General features: G+C 43.3%; 4 protein-coding genes across 7 annotated transcripts in view; 2 read left to right on the top strand and 2 right to left on the bottom strand.

The window, feature by feature from the left end:
• Positions 1–279: 279 nt before the first annotated feature.
• Positions 280–3,665, bottom strand: LOC101754012. Of its 2 annotated transcripts, none has more exons than XM_004957797.3 (10): positions 3,526–3,665; positions 2,558–2,747; positions 2,284–2,479; positions 2,124–2,210; positions 1,901–2,028; positions 1,665–1,761; positions 1,333–1,410; positions 1,002–1,227; positions 653–876; positions 280–544 (listed from the first exon to the last, which is right to left on the bottom strand). In XM_004957797.3, the coding sequence occupies exons 3-10, from the start codon at positions 2,395–2,397 to the stop codon at positions 521–523; spliced, it is 978 nt and encodes a 325-aa protein (XP_004957854.1). In that variant the 5' UTR covers positions 2,398–2,479; positions 2,558–2,747; positions 3,526–3,665; the 3' UTR covers positions 280–520. The 2 variants fall into 2 exon arrangements, with proteins under 2 accessions (XP_004957854.1, XP_004957853.1); XM_004957796.3 differs by having other exon boundaries at positions 2,563–2,747.
• A 468-nt stretch (positions 3,666–4,133) lies between these two features.
• On the top strand, positions 4,134–9,770 carry LOC101752927 (serine/arginine repetitive matrix protein 2). Its single transcript, XM_004957795.4, has 4 exons — positions 4,134–4,349; positions 5,879–7,368; positions 7,591–7,812; positions 8,959–9,770. Exons 2-4 carry the CDS (start codon positions 5,879–5,881, stop codon positions 9,095–9,097), a joined length of 1,851 nt encoding a protein of 616 aa, XP_004957852.1. The 5' UTR covers positions 4,134–4,349; the 3' UTR covers positions 9,098–9,770.
• A 5,438-nt stretch (positions 9,771–15,208) lies between these two features.
• On the top strand, positions 15,209–18,563 carry CDPK1 (calcium-dependent protein kinase 2). The gene is given in 9 exon segments (XM_012843970.2): positions 15,209–15,385; positions 15,388–15,999; positions 16,822–16,965; positions 17,066–17,218; positions 17,307–17,422; positions 17,498–17,665; positions 17,754–17,881; positions 18,073–18,172; positions 18,257–18,563. Coding segments are annotated over 9 exon segments (1,539 nt in total). The 5' UTR covers positions 15,209–15,342; the 3' UTR covers positions 18,332–18,563.
• An 886-nt stretch (positions 18,564–19,449) lies between these two features.
• Positions 19,450–20,565, bottom strand: part of LOC101786401 (tRNA wybutosine-synthesizing protein 2/3/4) — a 7,767-nt gene continuing 6,651 nt past the window's right edge. For all 3 annotated transcript variants that reach the window (XM_004957790.3, XM_012844232.2, XM_022824172.1), the window contains exons 10-11: positions 19,952–20,058; positions 19,450–19,833 (exon numbers count right to left, since the gene is read on the bottom strand). In XM_004957790.3, the coding sequence (XP_004957847.1) occupies positions 19,733–19,833; positions 19,952–20,058 (208 nt within the window). In that variant the 3' untranslated portion in view covers positions 19,450–19,732. The remainder of the gene's footprint in view (positions 19,834–19,951; positions 20,059–20,565) is intronic.

Here is a 20,565-nt window from a genome sequence, read left to right as displayed (position 1 = left end):
TCCACACGCTCACGGCACGGGCATGGGTTGCGAGCTGCGACATGCAGCGGTAGCTTCCGGTGGTGCCGAGGTGGTGGTGGAGCCGGCTGCCGGCGACACGGGCGACTAGTCAAAAGACTGGGCGCGGCTCAACCGCCTAATAATACTAGTATCAGACATCGTCGCTACTCGCTACGGAAAGAATCGATGAACAACGGCCCGGGCATTTGAGTGACACGAGAAACACAGGACGAGTTCCAACAGGTTCCCACCTTCCTCCCGTTTCTCAACAAGTCAACATGAACAAAACTAGTTGTATACTTGTATCTTCACTCTGACGCAGTAGTTTCACTTTCACATCAAATCGTCGTTAACAAGAACATAAAAAAAACTGTCAAGCATGTTGCTTTACAAGTGAGAATCTCCCTCCTACATGAGCAGACACAAATTCAGAGGAGTAACAGCAGAGCCTTCACGGCACTACAGTACACTTAAAACCTCCATCGGTTCTGTCCAGCCGCAAACTCAAGACTCCCACAACTCAACTGGGCCGAAGAACCACATGCTGCAAGCAAAAGTGCAAAGTGTTGAGGAAGACTCGTAACAAGCAGGGCAACAGGCCAACAGCTAACCAAAAGCGCTTTGCTCAACCGAAAGGGGCAAGCGAGGCTACCTTGATCTGTGTCCGGTTGTACGTGTAGGTGACGTGCACGAGCTCGTCCATGGTCTGGATCACGGCAGGGTACGAGAACTCCACGCCTTCGGTGTTCTCCAGCGTCAACACCTCGCCCCATGAGATGCCGTCGTCCAAGGAGACTGCGACTTTGAGGATACCTCTGGACTCGGTGTTATATGCAAGCGCAACTCTTCCATCCTTCATCTTGATTCCATCAATTCCTTCAATTGTGGAGTTTATCAGATGATCAAGGAGTGATATTATATAATATAGAGCATTTGAACGTTCCTAATACTACTACTGAAGGGGGCATAAGCAAAGAGCATGCTCATTTACTTCAACATACCAGAATTGGGGTTTGGCAGCTCAGTCTTGCGCGCATAACCCCATGTTAAACCTCCATCACTGGAATCAGCAATGCATACCCGACCGATGGTTTGATAAGACCTCAGCAGCATACGTATAGTCCCATTGGTGGTCTGGTAGGGGACAGGTTGAATCACCCCAAGTTTCTCACTTTCGACAAATATAGGACCATATTTCCTCCATGTCCAGCCAGCATCATCTGTGACCTAGATTGTTCAGACAAGTCGTTAGAACAACAATACGTGATCTTAAGAATGCTTAGTTTCATTCATTATGTATATTACCTGTTGAAAATAAGATCAAATGCATACCTCAAGCCATGCACCCCAAGAGTTCCAGCTTTCAACAGATGACCCACATAGTAAGCGCCCGTCATCAAGCAAAAAGGGCTGCAGTAAAGAGTAAACTTGCTCAATAACTTTTGGGAAGCACAAATTACTATTCTGACAAAAAAGATTAAGTATTACTGAATTTCTAGAACGGATTTCTTGCCAGATATGTGATACATAGTCTTTCACAACTTAAGAGCTAGCTTTAGTCATGCAGCTCTCAATCCATGCAAGCTTCTGCCTATTCCCAAAGTCCGTTCTTACTGCGTGCTATGTAATATTATGTATGAACGAGAGGGCAAGACTATACATACCTTGTTCTTTATAGGGCCAAGAATACCAGGTGGTAACTGCTCTCTCTCCGACCAGGACATGCCACCATTGAGCGATCTTTTCATGGCACCACTCCAACTGAACAAGTTATGTCCAGAATTAGATCATAACACGTAATGTGATAACTTTTTTGTTACATTTTATGTTCCTCAATTTATTTTTTGGTTTGTTTCAACAATGTATTGAAAGATTTGACGGAACAAAACAGAGATCTTACTTCTGGGGATGTTCACCTATCTTGTAGAAGAGAAGCAACTCACGAGAGGGGAGCTGAAATAAAACAGGATTCCACATTGCTGTCGCATTTTCTTCATCAGCTACTACTGGAGGATGCCAGTAGCCATCCTAAAGACAAACAAAGTGTTCTAGCAAGGATTAAGATCCAAGGGCCACACTCTATAAGGAAAAGAGAATGTTCATTCTTAGAGTAGTGAACCTACACTGTATCTTTGTGTCCAGATTTTGACATCAGGAGCACCCTCTATGGATCCACCAAAATATGAGACCAAAAAATTGTCTTTCTCAATCTACAATCACAAAATCACATCCAATCAATTCCAGTTATTTTTTCTTGGAGTGTCCTTTGAAAAGAAGATATACCTCTACAATTGTGGAAGCATGACAGTTGTTGAAAGAACGACCAGCCGCTGGAAATGTAAACTCCTCTTTCACAATGCTCCAACTGGAAGTTGCATTTGTTGAACTGGTGTTCATGTTATGTGTGCCATGTTCGATTTGTTGCCCTGGCTTGCTGTTACTCAGGTTAGTGGCACGCTCCGAGGATAAATTCCGATTCCTATTTCAAGATCGAAACTATTAATCTAAAATCTACTTCATGAATCCTTATCAAGCCTATAGAGGGTGCATGCTCCACCTTACTCTTGAGTTAATGTAGTGTCATGTGATGAGCCTGAGGATGGTACAATGGAGCTGAGGTACTTGCTGATCAAAGTCCTGAACGGAGAATCAAAAGCTACAAGAAGCACGGAGAACATCATCACACAGGCTGCTATCTTCCATTTGTGTTGCTTGCTCAAACTGCAGCAGATGTTGGGCATTGCCATCTGCAGCGAATACCACTAAACGTTAACATTCAACATTACTTGGATAAAAGTTGCAGTGAACTCATATGCACAAAATAACTCCACCTCATGTAGATGAAAGGTAGACCGTGCGTAATGAAAATCGCAAGGACCAAGGCTTCTAACTAACTTCCATTGATCTATGTCTTTCGAAAAAAAAAACTTGTATTGATCTAATCTTCTCAAAAAGAACTATTTGTAAGACCTTCAGAAAGCAGACATTTGCACCTGGGGAGCAAAGCACATTATGCAGCAGATGTCGTTGTTGGCATCCAGAATTTTACTTCTGAAAACATGCCACGACACTGTTCTTGTCTCACACGACCACATGTCGATGTCTTGTTCTTGTAGTTGTAACTGACAAAGGAACAGGCAGCACTGCATCTGCATGACTGCATCCTATGCACACGCAATACATGGTCATATTGCTCCGCCGAGCACACAACTCATAGATAGGAAACCATGCCGGTGAGGCGGTGAGGTTACTTTCTTGCTCACTTAATCGCCCTCTCAAGGTACCAATTAACTCCTAATCGTTGAACACTACCGTCTACCCATCCACCGATCCACCTCTCCGGGCTACCATACTAATCGAAAACTCTACCCAGCGAGACAAATGTTGAGAAAGCCACGAGAAGAAGAATCGGAAATCAGATGTCAAACACGACCTCGGTTTAGCGCTAGCAGGAACTGAGGTTATTCTAACTTCGACTGGGAGTCTGGGTGGGGTGGCCAGGATCCGGGAAGACGACGAACTCACCAGTCACCAGCGAAGCGGGCAAGCGGCGAGACCTGGGCGGGCGCCAGCGCGCGTGGAAGGGCCAAGGCCCGATCGGAACGCCGTGGGAGGGGAGTTCAAGGAGCGGCTGACCCCGACCGCATCTGGCTCTGTCCGCTGCCGTGTGCCGCGGCGGCGGTGGGCAGCCGGATGCTAGCTCACCACGGCGTGTGCTCTCGTCATTTTCTATTCCACACAAAAAGACACCCAGCTGCGGCCTTTTGTAGCTTCGCCATTGACTACCCACCAGCGTACGACGACGAGACGGAGGCTGGGCCCTCGCAGGCCTCCGTTCCGAGATTCTGTAGTCCTTACGGCCCATAAAGACTATTTTGTAACTTGAAAGGCCCATGGAGTCTCGCTTCTCCGGCCCAGGAGTGCGTCACGTTTCTTCTCTCGGAGTAGCGACGGTTACAGTCACCGCACGGTTGGTCACCCACCGGCCACCGGCTGCGTCCTCGACCCGCTGACCGGTGGGCCCCGCGGCACCGGGGGGCCAGTTGACCGGGCCCATCGCGCCCATATCAGCTACTCACGCAGTCACGCGCACCGCGGCGCAGCGGCATCCCCCAAACCGGCCTGCGGCATCCCCCAAACCGGCCTGCGGCCACCACACCACGGGACGAGCCCTCCGTTTCGTACGGCTCCCCAAAAATCTCTACCCGTCTCGCTCTCTCTCCCCTCCTCCCTTCTCTCTCTCCCCTACCGAAGAGGAGAGTGGGGGACGAAGGAAACCTCGCGCGAGGGATCGCGGGAGGCGGAGGACCCGCGGCCGGTGGAGGTGGCTCGCGCCGGGGCCGTCCGAGGTGAGCGCTCCGCTTCCCCACCACCGGGGCTCGCTCGCTCGCTCGGAATTGGGTTCGGGATCCGCGGTGCGGGGGCGCCCTAGATGCGGCGGCGGGTTCGATCCGGGCTGTGATGGTTTCGCGCTGGATTGGCTGGTGCCTGGATCAGATGCCGTGGCTGGTCCGTTGCGTAGGTGCGGACGTGGTGAATTGTTGCAGTCGGGTCTCATTGTTGCGCGTGTTTGATCTGTGTGAGCAGCGGGAGTGAGGATCTGGGTGGGGAATCGGGTCGGGATTTACCGGTTTGGCGCTGGAGGTTATCGAATTCCACTTGCTGGAATCTCTGGTACTCCGCGCATTTGATTTCCACTGGGTTTTCTGTTTTTGGTGACATGCTAAAGGCTGTGTCCTGGGCATTGTCGTGTCTAAGCGTGGGAACGGTATAAATGTACAGCAGTTGTTATAATAAATGTTAACCTTCTCGAATACTTGCAGAAATTCACCCTAAATCAACCTTCAGCAGGGTTCTTTTATGGGTTGTCCTAAATGGTTTTTGTAAACATCTCATAATGCTTCTGTTATGAATAACTTTGACCTAGTTTTGGAAGTATGGAACCATACTTTGACTTGTGAGTGAGTTTTTTCCCTTTCAAAAAATTGTAGTTGAACCCTTTGATTTGTAGAATTCTGTTGCAGCCACTGTGAAAAGCAGTAAAAGGCTTGTTGGTTTGTGCCCAGATGTGTACTGCCAAATTCTGGCTGACATGCAGATGACTGCTAATCTGTGAGCTAGCGTATCCTGGCAAGGTTGGTTTGGGCACAAATCAGACAAGCCTTTTGACTTTTGAGCTTCATTGTTTGGTTTGTATGGTTCTGATTGTAACTGACATGGCTTTATAATTGGAATCACTATCCTGTAGTATCTTTCATGAGACAGTGCTAAGTTTGAGTCATGACTGTTATTCTATTTTTTTGGTTCGCCGAACACACTTTGTCACACCTGACTTGGTAATGTGACCTTTCATTGTAGTATTTCTGTTAGATTCACTTGATCATATCAGGAGCATCCTTTTCCCCTTGTCGCTGGTACCCTGCGGTGAAGGAACACCAATACGCAAAATTGCCGTTGCCTTTCATTTCACTTCATAATTAACCCCTAGTATTTTATTGTTTGGCTACTGTACTCTGTAGCTTAGTTAAGGCTTTCTCTTTCTTAAAGCATAACAAACCTGGGTAGTTTTAAGCTAGCGAAAAAAATGCTTCTTCCTGATGAAGTAAGTGATTGGGCATATCTCCACAAATTGCCTGCATGAGCAATACGTATAGTAAACTTTGAAACGGAAAGAGGCCCTTAGGTTCTTGACATTAGTTCCTATGAGGTAATCCTGCACACAGGTCACCAAGAATGTGATAAATTTGCTGCTTTAGTTATGTTAGTTTTATCTATTGTTCACTCTAATTTAGGGTGCACTTAGTTTTTCAGATGTATAATCGAGCAAGTTATGTTATATGCTTATGTTATTCAACTTTGCTCTTCGCTTAACATTCAGATGGAGTACATATCCCCTGAGAGAAATCTGGAGGGGACTTGTGGAGATCCTGGGCCGTTATTTGGAGACCAAGATGGTAGCCTGTTGGACCACTTGGATTATCAGGGAGGAGGAATGCCACAGCATGAGTCTCCAACACTGGATGATGGACTTTTAGTTGATCCAGCCGATGCAATTCCATATTTATCTGGAGATTCTCTGCCCTTCATGAATGATCAAATCACATGCAATGTTATGAAATCTGCTTCAACTAGTCCAGAATCGTCGCTGAAGCAGGTTCAAGAACCTCTTAAGGCAGGGTCTGATGTACAGAATGATGCATCTGAACAAAATGTTCACAATAGTAACTCTAAAGAACAGGCCACTTCTGTAGACTGTGATGTACATCAGAACACAGAAGTGATTGGTGCAGTGCTGCCTCCAGAGCTTCCTGAAAGCAGTGGTAATGATGCATCAAACTTTCAACCAGAAATTATGTATTCTGATGCGTATCATGGTGACTCTTTGTTAACTGAAAATAGTAATAAGGATTGCCAGCTTAACAATAGCAGTGCTGATGATGACGAACTTCCAAACTCTCCTGCGCTTCAGATGGAAAATGAGGACATGGAAAAGTTACAAGAGACCTCTCACAATGAAAAGAGTGGGTCAGAGGATGATCAAATGAATGGTAGGAAGTCTAGCCCCATTGATGGTAAGGACAAAGAGAACTTCAACACTTCAGTTGAACCTCCCTCTTGGGAACAGACAGAGCAGGAAAATCCTGGCACTAGAAATGGCAGTTCAACTCCAGACAATCGATTTGATTCTCCTCCTGACAGGTTTGCAAGACTGGAAAGGGACACACCATCCCCAGATGGGAGGGTATCCCCTGATAGGTTTGCAAGACTAGAAAGGGACACACCATCTCCAGATGGGAGGGTATCTCCTCCAGTCGGAAGTCCTCATACCCATCATTCTGAGAAGATGGAGTCACAACGTCATGCCAAAGATGTTGGTCATTCTGAAAGCCCACCAGCAAGACGTCGGTCCGGATCTTCTGAAAAGCATGATCCCAGCCGCAAACGACCTTCTTCAAGGGAGATGTCTCCACATGCACAGAATCATTCTCCTGTAGAAAGGAAAAGACGGAGAGAGTCTCGACATGGTGATGGGTCACCTAGACGAAGATCTGCATCTCCACGAAGAAGATCTACACCCCCTCGAAGAAGATCTATATCCCCTCGAAGATCCTCACACAAGAGGAGGGAGTCGCCAAGGAGGGGAGACTCACCTAGGAGGAGGCACTCACCTAGGAGGAGGGAATCACCAAGGAAGAGAGAGTCACCAAGGAGGAGGGATTCACCAAAGAGGAGGAGGGACTCCCCAAGAAGGAGGGATAGGTCAAGATCAAGGTCACCTTCAAGAAGACATGATAGACATAGAAGGGAACATGATAGATCTCGGTCAAGGTCTCCCCACCGAAGAGATCACCACAGACGATCTCCAAGGTAATTCCTTACCATGAGTGACTTGCAGGCTACTGAAATTATAAATTCCTTTAAATGATTGCACCATGTTCATGTTTGTTATTATATGCTGTCTGGCCATGCATCCTTGAATAGTACAAATGTATTGTGTGTACTTCTATTGTAGACATATTTATTTTGCATTCACTTCATTATCTTTTCTGCCTTCTAGTTAATTTTCTTCTATTTGTTTTGATGTTGCAGAAGGCATTCACCAAGGCGAAGATCACCCTCATCAAGTCATCGCCATAATTCACCAAGAAGGCATCATTGGTCACCACCCGCCAACAGGAAGACTGGATTGGGTAAGCCTGGAAAGAATCTCTTCATTGCAGGATTTAGCTATGCCACCACTGAACGAGATTTGGAGAAGAAATTTTGCAAATTTGGACGCGTAACAAGTGCACGTGTTGTTCGCGATAAACGGTACTTACTTCTATATCCTGTCAGCTTTCCTTTGGTATTGTTTTTAACAATCTTTCTTGCCAGTCTTCTGGTTTGAGCAATCAGCACTTCTAATACTGTTGTTTCATAGGGTAGTGTTATCATTGGATAGATCGCACCTTACTGAAAGAAAAATGGATTGCTCACACATGGGAATTGGCTAGGCTACCCTGTGATTTGTGAAGCTTTTGCAAATTTGAATGGAATGCTTTTTTGCTGGTTTATGAAGCTGTTGCACAATTAAATGTTAAATAGTGTAGTTATTTAAACCATTCTTCTAGTTTGGGTTCAACATTCCAAACAAGTCTAGAATAATAAGTTCTACTTTTTGGTATGCAAGTCTGCGTTGTTTCTAAGCTCCTTGTACCTAGTGTTCGGCATGTGGACTTCTAAAAGAGAGAATCATGATGGGAACAATTTTTTTTCTTGGCTAAATGTGTATAACTTAAAAACACAACCTTGGCTTCTGTTTTTGTGAAATTATACAAAACAATGGACCTTTTAGTCAATAGATCAGAGCAAATTGCAACCGAGCAGTCTGAAAAGTGGTGGAAATGATCAACTAATGTGTGGGAGAGGAAAATGAAGATCTGCGTGCCTTGATGCCATGACCTGCCTCTGTTGGTTGCCTTTCCCATTTGTGTGTCGCGAATGTACTAGAGTAAGAGTGTGTGTGTTCCGTTTGTAAAACGTTTTCGCTCTTCTTAATACAATGATGTGCAGTTCTCCTATGTGTTTGAGAAAAAGAGGAAAGGGGAAGTGTTTGGCTGGGAATATCCTTAAATGATTAAGCATTTCCCTTGAGATCATTGTACCTACAGCTCAACATCAAGAGGTTAATTGGTAATTTTATCCTGCCAAATCTACTAAAAAGTTGAAGCAGTCAGCATTGGAGTTGATCTGGCATACCTTTTTACCGATTAACTATAAGAAAGCTTCTATTGCATTGATGAGTGCTTTGGTACTTCTGTGCATTGTGTTATAACTTGACAAATTTTACTGGGTTTTCAGTGCCCTATCTAGCTAGTTCGCAGCATGCAGTAACTTTTGAGAAACGATCATTTTGCCTTTGTACTCTTATGTCACTTTTAGAGTGAAGTTACTCACTACTGTTTTCATTCCTTACAGAACTGGAGATTCTCGTGGCTTTGGGTTCTTATCCTTGGAGAAGGATGAGGATGCTGATGCAGCAATCCGTGCATGTGACGAGACTGAGTGGAATGGAAGGATCATTCTTGTGGAGAAGTCAAAGGCGCCTGCATGGTGAATCCTCCACCTTGGAGCTCAGTACACCGCTGTTGAAGAGGGGCCTCATTGCTTCACTTTGCACAGATTTTACCGTTCAGAAAACGTAACCTATTATCGGTATGACATACTCGGTACATGTCGCAAGTTCATCCGAACCTGGCTTTTGATGCTGTACTAGGAGTAAGAGTAATAATGCACATCCTTGCTGACAGTTATAAAAGAATAAGATGTAACGTCAAACCTTAGCTTGTTTCAGGGCCCTGCTGCTGATAAGAGGGACTTAGTGGGTACTACCTTTAGTGTCTGCAACCTGCCAACCTCTACATCTGAAATGTGATACTGTGCCTGTTCGTGAGCTAGTTCCCTGCTTCACCTCCGTCCTCGTCTCAGGCTCGCTGATGGCACAAATCGATACCAGGAGATTCAAGCTTGTGAGGCTGTTACTACTCAAGGATTGAGTTAGTAGTTCAATAATTGATACATAGGCTTTATATGTTTGCATCCTCTGAGTGAGGGTTTGACAAATGCCATATAGTTTGTGTTTGGAATCCCAGATAATTGGTGTTAAATATGGTCGCAGCATTTAGACTCGTTGTTCGTTTTCTGCTGACATGGTTGTTCTGCCTGTAATCTCGAATCCAGATATATCTATCTGTTTACGCAACATTGTTGAGATCGTGTTTGAGCCTGGATGCCAGTGTCCATTTCTCTGTTTGGCTTGTTGGTGTCATCATGGTTGTTGATTACTGAGATCTTCTCAGTTGTTGTGGACGATGGCAACTCGATCTTGAAGGACCAAATCCTTTTTGCAATCCCTGGTCACAAGTGGCAGGCATTGTTTTCTCAAGACAACGTGTGGTATACGCCCCACCGAAACCACTTGCCGTGGTGTGGTTGTGTGCCAAGTGGGGCTAGACGGTTTGCTACTTTGCTTGGAGTGGTTGTAGAGGCCAAGGCAGTTACTTTTCAAAAAAAAAAAAGAGGCCAAGGCAGCCAGGTGGTTTGGAAAATGAAGAGAAAGATCCGTCAGGAGAATGATAATTGATAAAGAAGGCTTCCAAGTTAACCCTCCCCTGTAAGGCCAGTATTATAACTGAAGCTCGCTGGCGCGGCAAATTATAAAAAAAAATATATAAAGAGTTGTATGGTCATAGCAGGGACTTTTGACGAGGGGGACGTGTATGCAAACCACGGCATCGAACCAAGGAGTCGTTTGTCCAGATTCACGCGATCCGATGCCGGCACCGAATTAAGTCTGTCCCAGGAAGTTTCATTAAAATTTTTTCATCAGCATTAATTTCTATACTGCATCAGTAATTTTATGAGAAGAGAGATGATGGAGTTTCATAAATTGAGAGAGAAATTTTCATCCCCATGAAATTCAGCAGGCACAATTACTTAGTTTACAGTTTAGGTAACACTACAATAAAATTGTGCATTAAGATTAATTTTAAACTCCACACACTTCAGATCCTCGCACCAATAATTTGCGCCACGAAGCAGAGCTTGATGCGTCGCACGTTGCTCATCAGTGGAGTAAACAGCTGCCCCTCTTATCTGAACTGAAGGTGAGAGCTGGTCAAATGAATCGATGAACTCCAGCTACTCCACCTAGCTCAACCGTACTGATTCTAATAGCGATTTCTTCTCCTTTTCTCTTGATGTGTCCTTCGGGTATTATCGATCATCAGCTGTTTTCTCCTTATACTCCCTGCGTTTCAAATTATCGTCATTTTAGATTTTCTAGTCATAGTTTTTCTATGTATTTAGACATAACGTATATCTAAGTACATAGCAAAGTCTATAAATCAAAAAATCAAAACGACAATAGTATTCTGAGACAATAGTATTCTGAGGATGGAAAACACCCTGTACCAGATACTGCGGTTCCCACAATTACCAATTTGACAATAGTATGGTCCTTCCAATTAACTTCTTAACAACGCTCGGCTCCAATGTACGGTACTACTGCTCGGTAATTTGTCCAACGACAGTGACACAAAGAGTGTAATATCAATTTCGCACCCAAAGAAATACTTGTGCGGGATTGCAATGGCATTTCGTTTGAGATATTATGGAAATTACTAATTCAGTACGGATGAAATCGCGGAAAATTCAAACACTGACATAGGAGTAGTAAATTCGGGACGGCAGATATTCAAATTCAACAGTGATCTACGCCACCGCCCTACCTGCATTGATGGACGGGCCCAAGTCGCACATAAACAAATGAATCCCGCCGGTTGAGTCCGTTGGGGTTTGGGAATTGAGGCGGCCGGCCCCGGCACATGTGGCGTCCGCCGCGGCAGGGGATGACAGGAAAGATGGGCTCTGCCGAGTAAACAACAACGTGCGGCATGTGCGCGTAACCAGCGTCCAAATCACGGCCTGCCTTGCCTAACCCCTCCCACCACCTCAACAACTTTGTTTTCACAGGCCACTTTGTCTCTTCTCCCACCAGGAACAATCATGGACATGCCCATCCTACCAACTTTGCTGCTTGCAGTGATTCCATGCATACCCTCAGCAAACAAGCAAAAAAAAAAAAGGTGTAACGTGATTGTCAGGACCCATGACTAGACCTAGACAAAGATTAAAGTTGTGAAAGAGGTTATCATGAATAGATGGGAATTTAGGTATATTGTTATAGAGCACGATTTGCATCGGTTGTCTATCAGAGTTCACGTCACTGGAATTTAAATGAAAAATGGCATGCAACATGATCAATCTTACGGGGTGTTTGGACCTTTAGTCCGGACTAAAATTCATGTCACATCGAATATTCGGAGATTAATTAGAAGGACTAAATATGAGCTAATTATAAAACTAATTACACAGATGGAGGCTAATTCACGAGACGAATCTATTAAGCCTAATTAATCTATCATTAGCACGTGTTTACTGTAGCATCACGTTGTCAAATCATGGACTAATTAAGCTTAATAGATTCGTCTCGCAAATTAGTCTCCATTTGTACAATTGATTTTGCAATTAGTCTATGTTTAATATTCCTAATTAGTATCTAAACATTCGATGTGATAGGAATTTTAGGAGGGACTAAAGAAACAAACACCCCCTTGACTTACGTGGATTCGTTGAGGCATCGGAAAGAGGATGGTTGACACCAATATAAATGTTAGGGGAGCAACAGGTTGGTTATGGAGGTGGATAAGAGTTTGGGGACTACGGTGGGATTGGATGGGAGTGCCCTCTCTGAGAGGAGAGTGTGATAAGGAAGTTTATAAGACCGGAGCGTTAGTGCGGGTCCATTTTGATGAAAGATGAGTCATTTGTCCCTTTCTAGGATTTATAAATCCACATAGAGACATATCAATTAGTAATCAATTTGTAGTGCACTCAGACACATGTAGATTATATAATATTTTATTCCATATGAATAGGGTCTCTTTGTAACGGAGGATTATTGAAGATTGGAGTCACACATCACTTGCAATCCTATGAGAATTGGAAACACATGAAAGTTCCTAATAGAGTGTTTGGAAGCAATATATGAAGAAAGAGGATTAGAAATTTTACAAGTAGTTAGGTCTCATATTAAATTTCCTCCAAATTTGCTCTATGGATCCTATGTTCCAAAGAACTGCCATCAACCCTTATTCCAATAAGCCATATACAGGAAAATCTGTATAGTATTCAATCCTACAAATCCCTAAATGAATCCTATGTTTCAAAGGAGGTTTAAATTCGTAGAACTGTCGATAGTTTAGTGAGAAAATTGTTAATGAGTAATGACATATACATAACTCATATTCAGGAGATGCCCTTGCATATATATGAGGATTGATATTTAAAAAAGAAAAACATAATCTTGCTTCAGTAATAAATATATGAAAAAAAGGATGACATGCTTGGGTGCTTTGCACGTCTAGTCATCTATTCCACGGCACCAAAAACATTCCCCGTCGGGAGAATCTTTGCGTGATCAGGTAGACTGTCACGAACCTAAACCATATCCTCGCTCAACACCTAGTCAACTAACAGGGTCGTTAACTTAAACTATCAAAGCTTTATAGTCATGGACAGGACTAATCGTACCTCAAGATGCCACGCGATTAACTAAATCTCTCCTTAATCGCACTAGCTGTCAGGGAATCATTAGTTTACCGCACTGCAGTTGGACGACTGAGAAAGCGCGTAGAAGATAAACATGCAGTGGAACAAAAAAAGGATCGTCAGATGTGATCTCGCATCTTGTCCGAGAATTTTCTATTGCGTGTTATTAACCTCCTTCCTTTTCTGCGTCAGAGCATAGAGCCTGTCCATTTCAAAGCGTACCAGGGCGGACACACAGTAAAATCTCTAAAGTTTTTCTTACTCAAGCGTCCTTCAAGTTTAAACATAGCAGGGCTGATTTTTTTTATTTTATTTTAAAAAAGAACATAGCAGGGCACGCACACACAATAAAAATCTTCGCAGTTTTTATTACTCAAGCGTCCTTCAAGTTCAAAGCTAAAGAAATTTTCGCAAAAAAAAGTTAAGCTAAAATACCAAAAGTGAAAAGGTTGAAGATGATGGCGTGATGTCTGGGAGAAGAGAGCTTGCATTGACAAGCAGCAATTGACCATCAATCCAGTAGTTTGAGAAAGTAAATCATTTTTTTATCTTTAATAAACACAGGAAGTATGCAAGGTAATGAATCAGGCTTTCCTCTGTTTTTATCCTTGTTTGTTTTAGCTCCTAGGTTACGATTACAATCTGCATGGTGTTTGTTACTTTGTTTTATCTGGCAGATGACAATAACACGCAAGCCGCAATCCATATTCTGTTAAGCTAGAACTAGAACAAGCAGAACCTTAATCATGGAAATTAGGCGTGTTTGCACCTAATATAGACAAACCCAGAGGGTCCTTTCGCAAAACCGCCGCCCCCCATTCGCGTCTTCCCGTAAAGCAACGCAAATATCTAAACTGACAGCAAAGCAAGGTTAGAGCTTTTTTTTTTTCTCAAGACACGCCGCCCCCATTTCTTCTCCCTGTCAACCTTTTCCTTGGAGAAATTCGGCCTGGCTATTTTACTCGCTGCGAGATCTTTAGCTCCCGGCCCCGTGTGGATTAGTCGCTGTCACGATCGACGCGGGGGCGCCAATTGCGGTGGCCACCACCTCCAATCCACTCCCCGCGGTCGCCGCGCCGAGCTGTCCTTGCTCTGTCCTCCCTCCTAACCTTCTCCGCTGCTCCTCCAAGATTTGATCTTTAGACCTATCTCCTGAGCCCAGTTCTTCCTGCGGTGGAGGGGTGGTTGCTTCCGCGGGTCTCTTGAGGTTGGAATCCTGTTCCTCTCAGTAGGTAGGTGTGTCTGCTAGCCCAGTTCTTGGTTTCTTGGATCGGGGAGGTTGCTGTGTGATTCCGTGCGGGGATTATCGTCCCCTTTTTTCGTTCTTGGAAGCTTGGTAGGTTTCACTTGGTCGCGAGTAGAATCTTGTGTTTCCGGATCTGGAGTAGTGCTACACAGCTTCATCTGTTACCATGTTACTCATGCCTCACGTACGAAGCAGTCTACTTCCATACCTCCTCTTTTAGCAATTTGTTCGTCTTTTATTTTTTGCTTCTGTTGTTCTTCCATTCAGTGGATTTCGTATTCTGAAATTCTTCGCACAGGGAAATTTTAGTGCAGTCCCGAGCTGTTATATCTTATTTATATCTTTTCCGCTTGTCTCGATCAATCCATTGCTACGATACGGAATCCTGGGTCTTGTGGCTTCCTTTATTTCCCCTGGGTCTCAGTGCCGACTGCCTTTGTTGATGCTGTTGCTTTCAGTGGCCCTTTTCCTTGCCTCTCTTTACCTAAACTTGCCTGTATCCTTATCTCCTTATTGCTTCCAGTGCCACCAAAGGGAATGGTCATCTGCCTTGTTTCCTTGTAGTTCTTGCGTTTTTTGAATTGGGTTCAGAGTAGAAAGAGGTCAACGTCGTGTCAGAGGCAATTCTTTGCATTGCTTCTTTTGTACTCTTCTACTATTCTTTATTGAGTCCTATTGTTTGGGTTTTGCTTGCAGATCCAGTATTGGATATCTTGTCTTGAATCATGACTCTCAAAGTACAACATAAATATTTCTTGAATGGTTTGCTTTGTTTTGACACAATTGCTTTCCTCCTTGGAATCCCTGCAGGTTCAGTTCTTGATAGTTCTAATCTGCTCAGCAGCCAGGTTGCAAGCTTGGAACTCGAAGGAATAATTTGACTAGAGAAATGGGTCAGTGTTGCAGCAGAGCTACGGCCCCGGATTCTGGACGGGGAGTTACCAATGGGTATGGCTATTCTAACCAGGCAAAGCCAGCACATACACCTCCCAGTTACAATGCTCCTCCGCCACCGACTGAGGTACGGTACACGCCGCCGGCGATGAACCCTCCAGTAGTCCCACCTGTAGTTGTCCCACCGAAGCCCACAGGGGACACAATTCTTGGCAAGCAGTACGAGGATGTGCGCACAGTCTACTCCCTTGGGAAGGAGCTTGGCCGGGGCCAGTTCGGGGTGACATACCTCTGCACAGAGATTGCCACAGGCAGGCAGTACGCCTGCAAGTCCATCTCTAAGCGCAAGCTCACCAGCAAGGCAGATAGGGAGGACATCCGCAGGGAGATCCAGATCATGCAGCATTTGTCCGGACAGCCAAACATTGTCGAGTTCAGGGGAGCGTATGAGGATAAGAGCAATGTGCATGTGGTGATGGAGCTCTGTGCAGGTGGCGAGCTATTCGACCGGATCATTGCTAAGGGGCACTACACAGAACGGGCAGCTGCTACAATCTGCAGAGCAGTTGTGAATGTTGTGAACATTTGCCACTTCATGGGAGTGATGCACCGTGATCTGAAGCCAGAGAATTTCTTGCTCGCAACTAAGGAGGAGAATGCAATGCTCAAGGCCACTGATTTTGGGCTTTCGGTCTTTATTGAAGAAGGTAATTCGAATATATATGATCTATGTACGCTTGGAATGTGCATTATTTGCAATAGCATTTAGACATATATTTCTGAACTTTGATCTGTTGAGGTTCGTGGCTGGTTGTAGTTTTCAGTGTTCATATTGCTGAACAACCCAGCTAAGGCTAGCATTCCATATACAATCTGATTTCAGGTCATTAGAACTTATGGCACTTTTTCATTCCACGCAATTCAAGAGCTTGTGGATAATTCACACCTTTTTGGACATGTCATGGGCAACATTTTTGATACTGCAAAGTGTAAACATAATGTGCCATAGTACTTAAGTCACTTGAATACCTGTTGATCCCGCCTAGCTTCACAGAGAACCAGCCAAAACTGGTGATTGTTGCCATGTTCAGTTTCAGGCATCGAATACTATGAAGCTGGTTCTGTATCAGTTATGAGTGAGAAACCACTAGTAAACTAGTGATGATAGCTCAATGGTTTTTAATGTTTGACTGGTTTGAAGCCCAGTTGCTATCACATTAAGAATCTTATTGTCCTCTTAGTGGCGATCCTTATATTTGGGGAGATGTATAAATATTTAGTGATGTTAGCAATTGCAGAATATATGAAAATAAGAAAATTGCTTGCTGTGGGGAGGTAGACCGTATTTTTTCATTGGACATTTCCATCAGTGATCTCAGTGTTTGGATATTTTTTTTATAATTCCTAATTAAGGGAACTTGGTGTAACAAACTGCAGTAAGTTTTTGATGATTAATAGCATTAGACCCTAAATTTCTAGCTTTGGGATTTCTCATTATCTCTTCACTGGCTGCCTTTTGAACATAACAGGAAAGATGTACAGGGACATTGTTGGAAGTGCTTATTATGTTGCTCCTGAAGTCCTTAGGCGTAGCTACGGAAAAGAGATAGATGTTTGGAGTGCCGGTGTTATGTTGTACATTCTTCTCAGTGGCGTGCCTCCATTTTGGGCTGGTACATGTACCTCTAAGAACCACTTCAACATATTACATGTCTACTATTAAGCAGCAATGCTATCCTTTTTTGTTTATTTATCCTCTTCTTTCCTGTGTAGAAACCGAAAAGGGGATATTTGATGCTATTCTGCATGAGGAGATTGACTTTGAAAGTCAACCTTGGCCATCAATTTCTGAGAGTGCTAAAGACCTGGTTAGGAAGATGTTGACACGAGATCCAAAGAAAAGACTTACTTCGGGTCAAGTTCTTCGTAAGCTTCTAGCACTGCGTTAATTTCTAATTCAGCAACTTTTCAGAAATAATAATAATAATAATTTGTACGTTAAATGCTTGATCAGAACATCCTTGGCTCAGAGAAGGTGGAGACGCATCTGATAAGCCTATTGACAGTGCTGTTCTTTCTAGAATGAAGCAATTCAGAGCAATGAATAAGCTGAAAAAGATGGCTCTGAAGGTTATTATCTTCATGTTGATGCTTGCTTAGCTATTTTTTCCCTTCATTTGTGCTTATTACCAAATGTATGTGCAGGTTATTGCTTCAAACCTTAATGAGGAAGAGATCAAGGGCTTGAAGCAAATGTTCATGAACATGGACACAGACAACAGTGGTACAATCACATACGAAGAACTCAAAGCAGGATTAGCCAAACTTGGATCAAAGCTGTCAGAAGCTGAAGTAAAGCAGTTGATGGAGGCTGTATGTTCTAATCTGGAATTAAGTTACTGTACACTTTCGGAATCTTGTTCTTGGCTTCCTTGCATGCTTACCTTTTGGCATTTTCCAGGCTGATGTTGATGGGAATGGATCCATTGACTATGTTGAGTTCATCACTGCCACAATGCATAGACACAAGCTCGAACGAGATGAGCATTTGTTCAAGGCATTCCAGTACTTTGATAAAGATAACAGTGGGTGAGTACTTCAAATTGACATCTCAAATGCTAACCAATAAGTCACCCCTTCTTTTTCCATCAAAACTTGTCTAAACTATTGGTTATAATACTATCACAGGTTCACATTTATTAGCACCAATTTCTTCCAAAGTACGTCTTATGCATAACTTGTTTTTGTTTAACATGGAGGATTACCTTGACATTATGCAGCTTCATCACAAGAGATGAGCTAGAGTCAGCTTTGATCGAGCATGAGATGGGCGACACGAGTACGATAAAGGAGATCATATCAGAAGTTGACACGGACAATGTAAGCTGCTTACACTATCGTCTTTTCTGCTGCATTACATGTATTCCTTCCATCTTCTTGATGCTGGTCATTTGCCTGTCCCAGGATGGAAGAATTAACTATGAGGAATTTTGCGCTATGATGAGAGGAGGGATGCAGCAGCCGATGAGGCTCAAGTAGCATGTTCCCATTGTAGAAACGGTGTACCATTAGTAACTGTTTTTTGCTCTTTTTCCTTCATGGTTGGTACTTGGTAGCTGGATGAAGGCTTACAATGGACGTTGCTTTTGCATTGTTGAGAGATGATTGTGTATATCTTTTTTGCTCGTGTTTTTTTGCCTTGTAGTATCTTAATGTCCCTTTCTTCTGTTTATTGAAGTTCATCTAATAAAAAGTGCATTTTGCATCTTAATTTGGTCTGTTAAAATCTCGCTTTCAATTATGTTCTCAACAATGTAGCATGAAATCATGGTAAGATACGTATCCAATTGTATAGTTTCTACTGTGTATCCTAGGGGGCTGAATTTTTTTTTAGTGTTGAAGAAATATCATAGTTGTTTCGCAAAATACAATAGTATCAAGAACTTCAAGGTGTTTCTTTTTAAAAAATGTCATATTAAAAAAAATCCGCTCATACTCTCCAATTTTTTTTCTCAACATTGAAGCTGTGATAGACTCTCGTAATCAATCAGCGTCGAAAGAAATAACTTCAATCTCCCCCCTCCCCAACCCCACCCCACCAAAAAAAAAATACACTCATAACTCCGTCCTAAGTTAAACCATCTAAAAGTTTACAAAATTTATAAAAAGTACACCAATATTTATAATACCAAATAAGTTTTATTAAATTTGTCATGAAATATATTTCATACCATACAACATACATATTTGATGGCATAGATGGTGATACTTTTTTTTCCATATAAATCCATTTAAACTTAAAACAACTAGACTTAAAAATATAAAACAAGTGCCACTCCTTTTTGTTTCTTTTGGGACAAAGCAGTATGACATGCGAGGTTTTCATGAAAATTGTGCCGTATATATCGGTTAGCCTTCTTGAATAAAATACTGCATTAGTGCTGCAATTACCAAAATCATGGTCAGTAAAAATACCTCGACAGGCCCTAAACATACTTGTAATCTGCCCAAGTATTGGCAGAAATATACAACATACGTATTGTTTCCTCTTCAAAATAAAATAGGCTTGTATTATACTTTTCACTAGAGTCCCATGACCTCTACCGGAATCAATGCAAATACCCAACAGTGTGCTATGCCATTAGCAACTGCAGAAATAACTACTAAAATGTTCAGAAACAGCATAAATTATCTTTAATGTAAAATGGTACATAAAATAATCCGTACAAGAACGCAACTTTGCTGTAGTTGCAAATTTCGTCAATAACATGTTTTTTTAAGGTTACAGAGGCTCCCTGATGGCTAATACGAGAGTAAAAAGCAACTCCTGGGCTAAAACACGATCGAACATAACTGTAGTACAATACAGTATGCAACAATGCGCCCGAGCATCCCAGGGCCCGGTAAGTACAGAATGCATTTCTCAACGCGTTTGCTTTGTTAGATTGGCCGGCATCTTACGTCAACCACAAGGTGTCGAATATGTGGCCCATACCATTTGACACGTTCGACATGCTCCGAAGAGACACTCCAAGATAGTCCTGCATTACAAAGGCCAGGGAATGGTGTATAAGAATAGAGACATAGCACTCGTGATACTCTTGGAGAGCAACAAGAAATGGTTGGCAACAGATCAAAAAAGCATGTCAGCAGTTTTACCGTGAGCTTTGGCAATGTTACTGATGGATTCAACAACATTGTCCAGCCACCGTGTCTCATCCGAGTCATTGACATTCCCATGTATATGCAATATGCCTCCTTCAACCCTACACATAGCAAGAGTAGGATCTGAACATGAGATGTTCGTAATGCAGCACATGGCAGTCTAGCGAATTCCGGGGGGGGGGGGGGGGGGGGGGGGGGGGGGTTTTTTTTTTTGGCCCCAAATTTTTTTTTTTTAGGAAGGGAAAAAAAACCTTTTTTTTTTGTGGGGCCCCATTTTCTTTTTTTTAACCTTTCTTTACCACATCCCCTTGCCAAGTCGGGGCCACGTAAAAAACCCCCTTTTTTGGGTTTTTTCTTGGTCACCCCCCCCCCAAAGTTCCCTCCTGTTTTTTTTGTGAGACTGCGAAAATTTACCCTTAACCCTTACACTTTCCGGAAATTTTCCAAAAACCCCCCCCAGCCGGGGTTTTAAATTTAAAAAAATTTGAAATCTTCGAAAAAAAATTTTCCTGGGGAAATTTTTTGGGGGCCTTACCAACAAGGGGGTTTGGGGGGGGTAAAAAAGGGGGACAGGGCCCAACAAAAAAACTTACCCGGGTTTCAAAAAA

This window comes from Setaria italica, chromosome II, assembly GCF_000263155.2.
Source record: "Setaria italica strain Yugu1 chromosome II, Setaria_italica_v2.0, whole genome shotgun sequence".
NCBI lineage: Eukaryota > Viridiplantae > Streptophyta > Magnoliopsida > Poales > Poaceae > Setaria > Setaria italica.
Note: the sequence above shows the minus strand (reverse complement) of the source record. Positions and strands in the feature narration are given on the sequence as shown.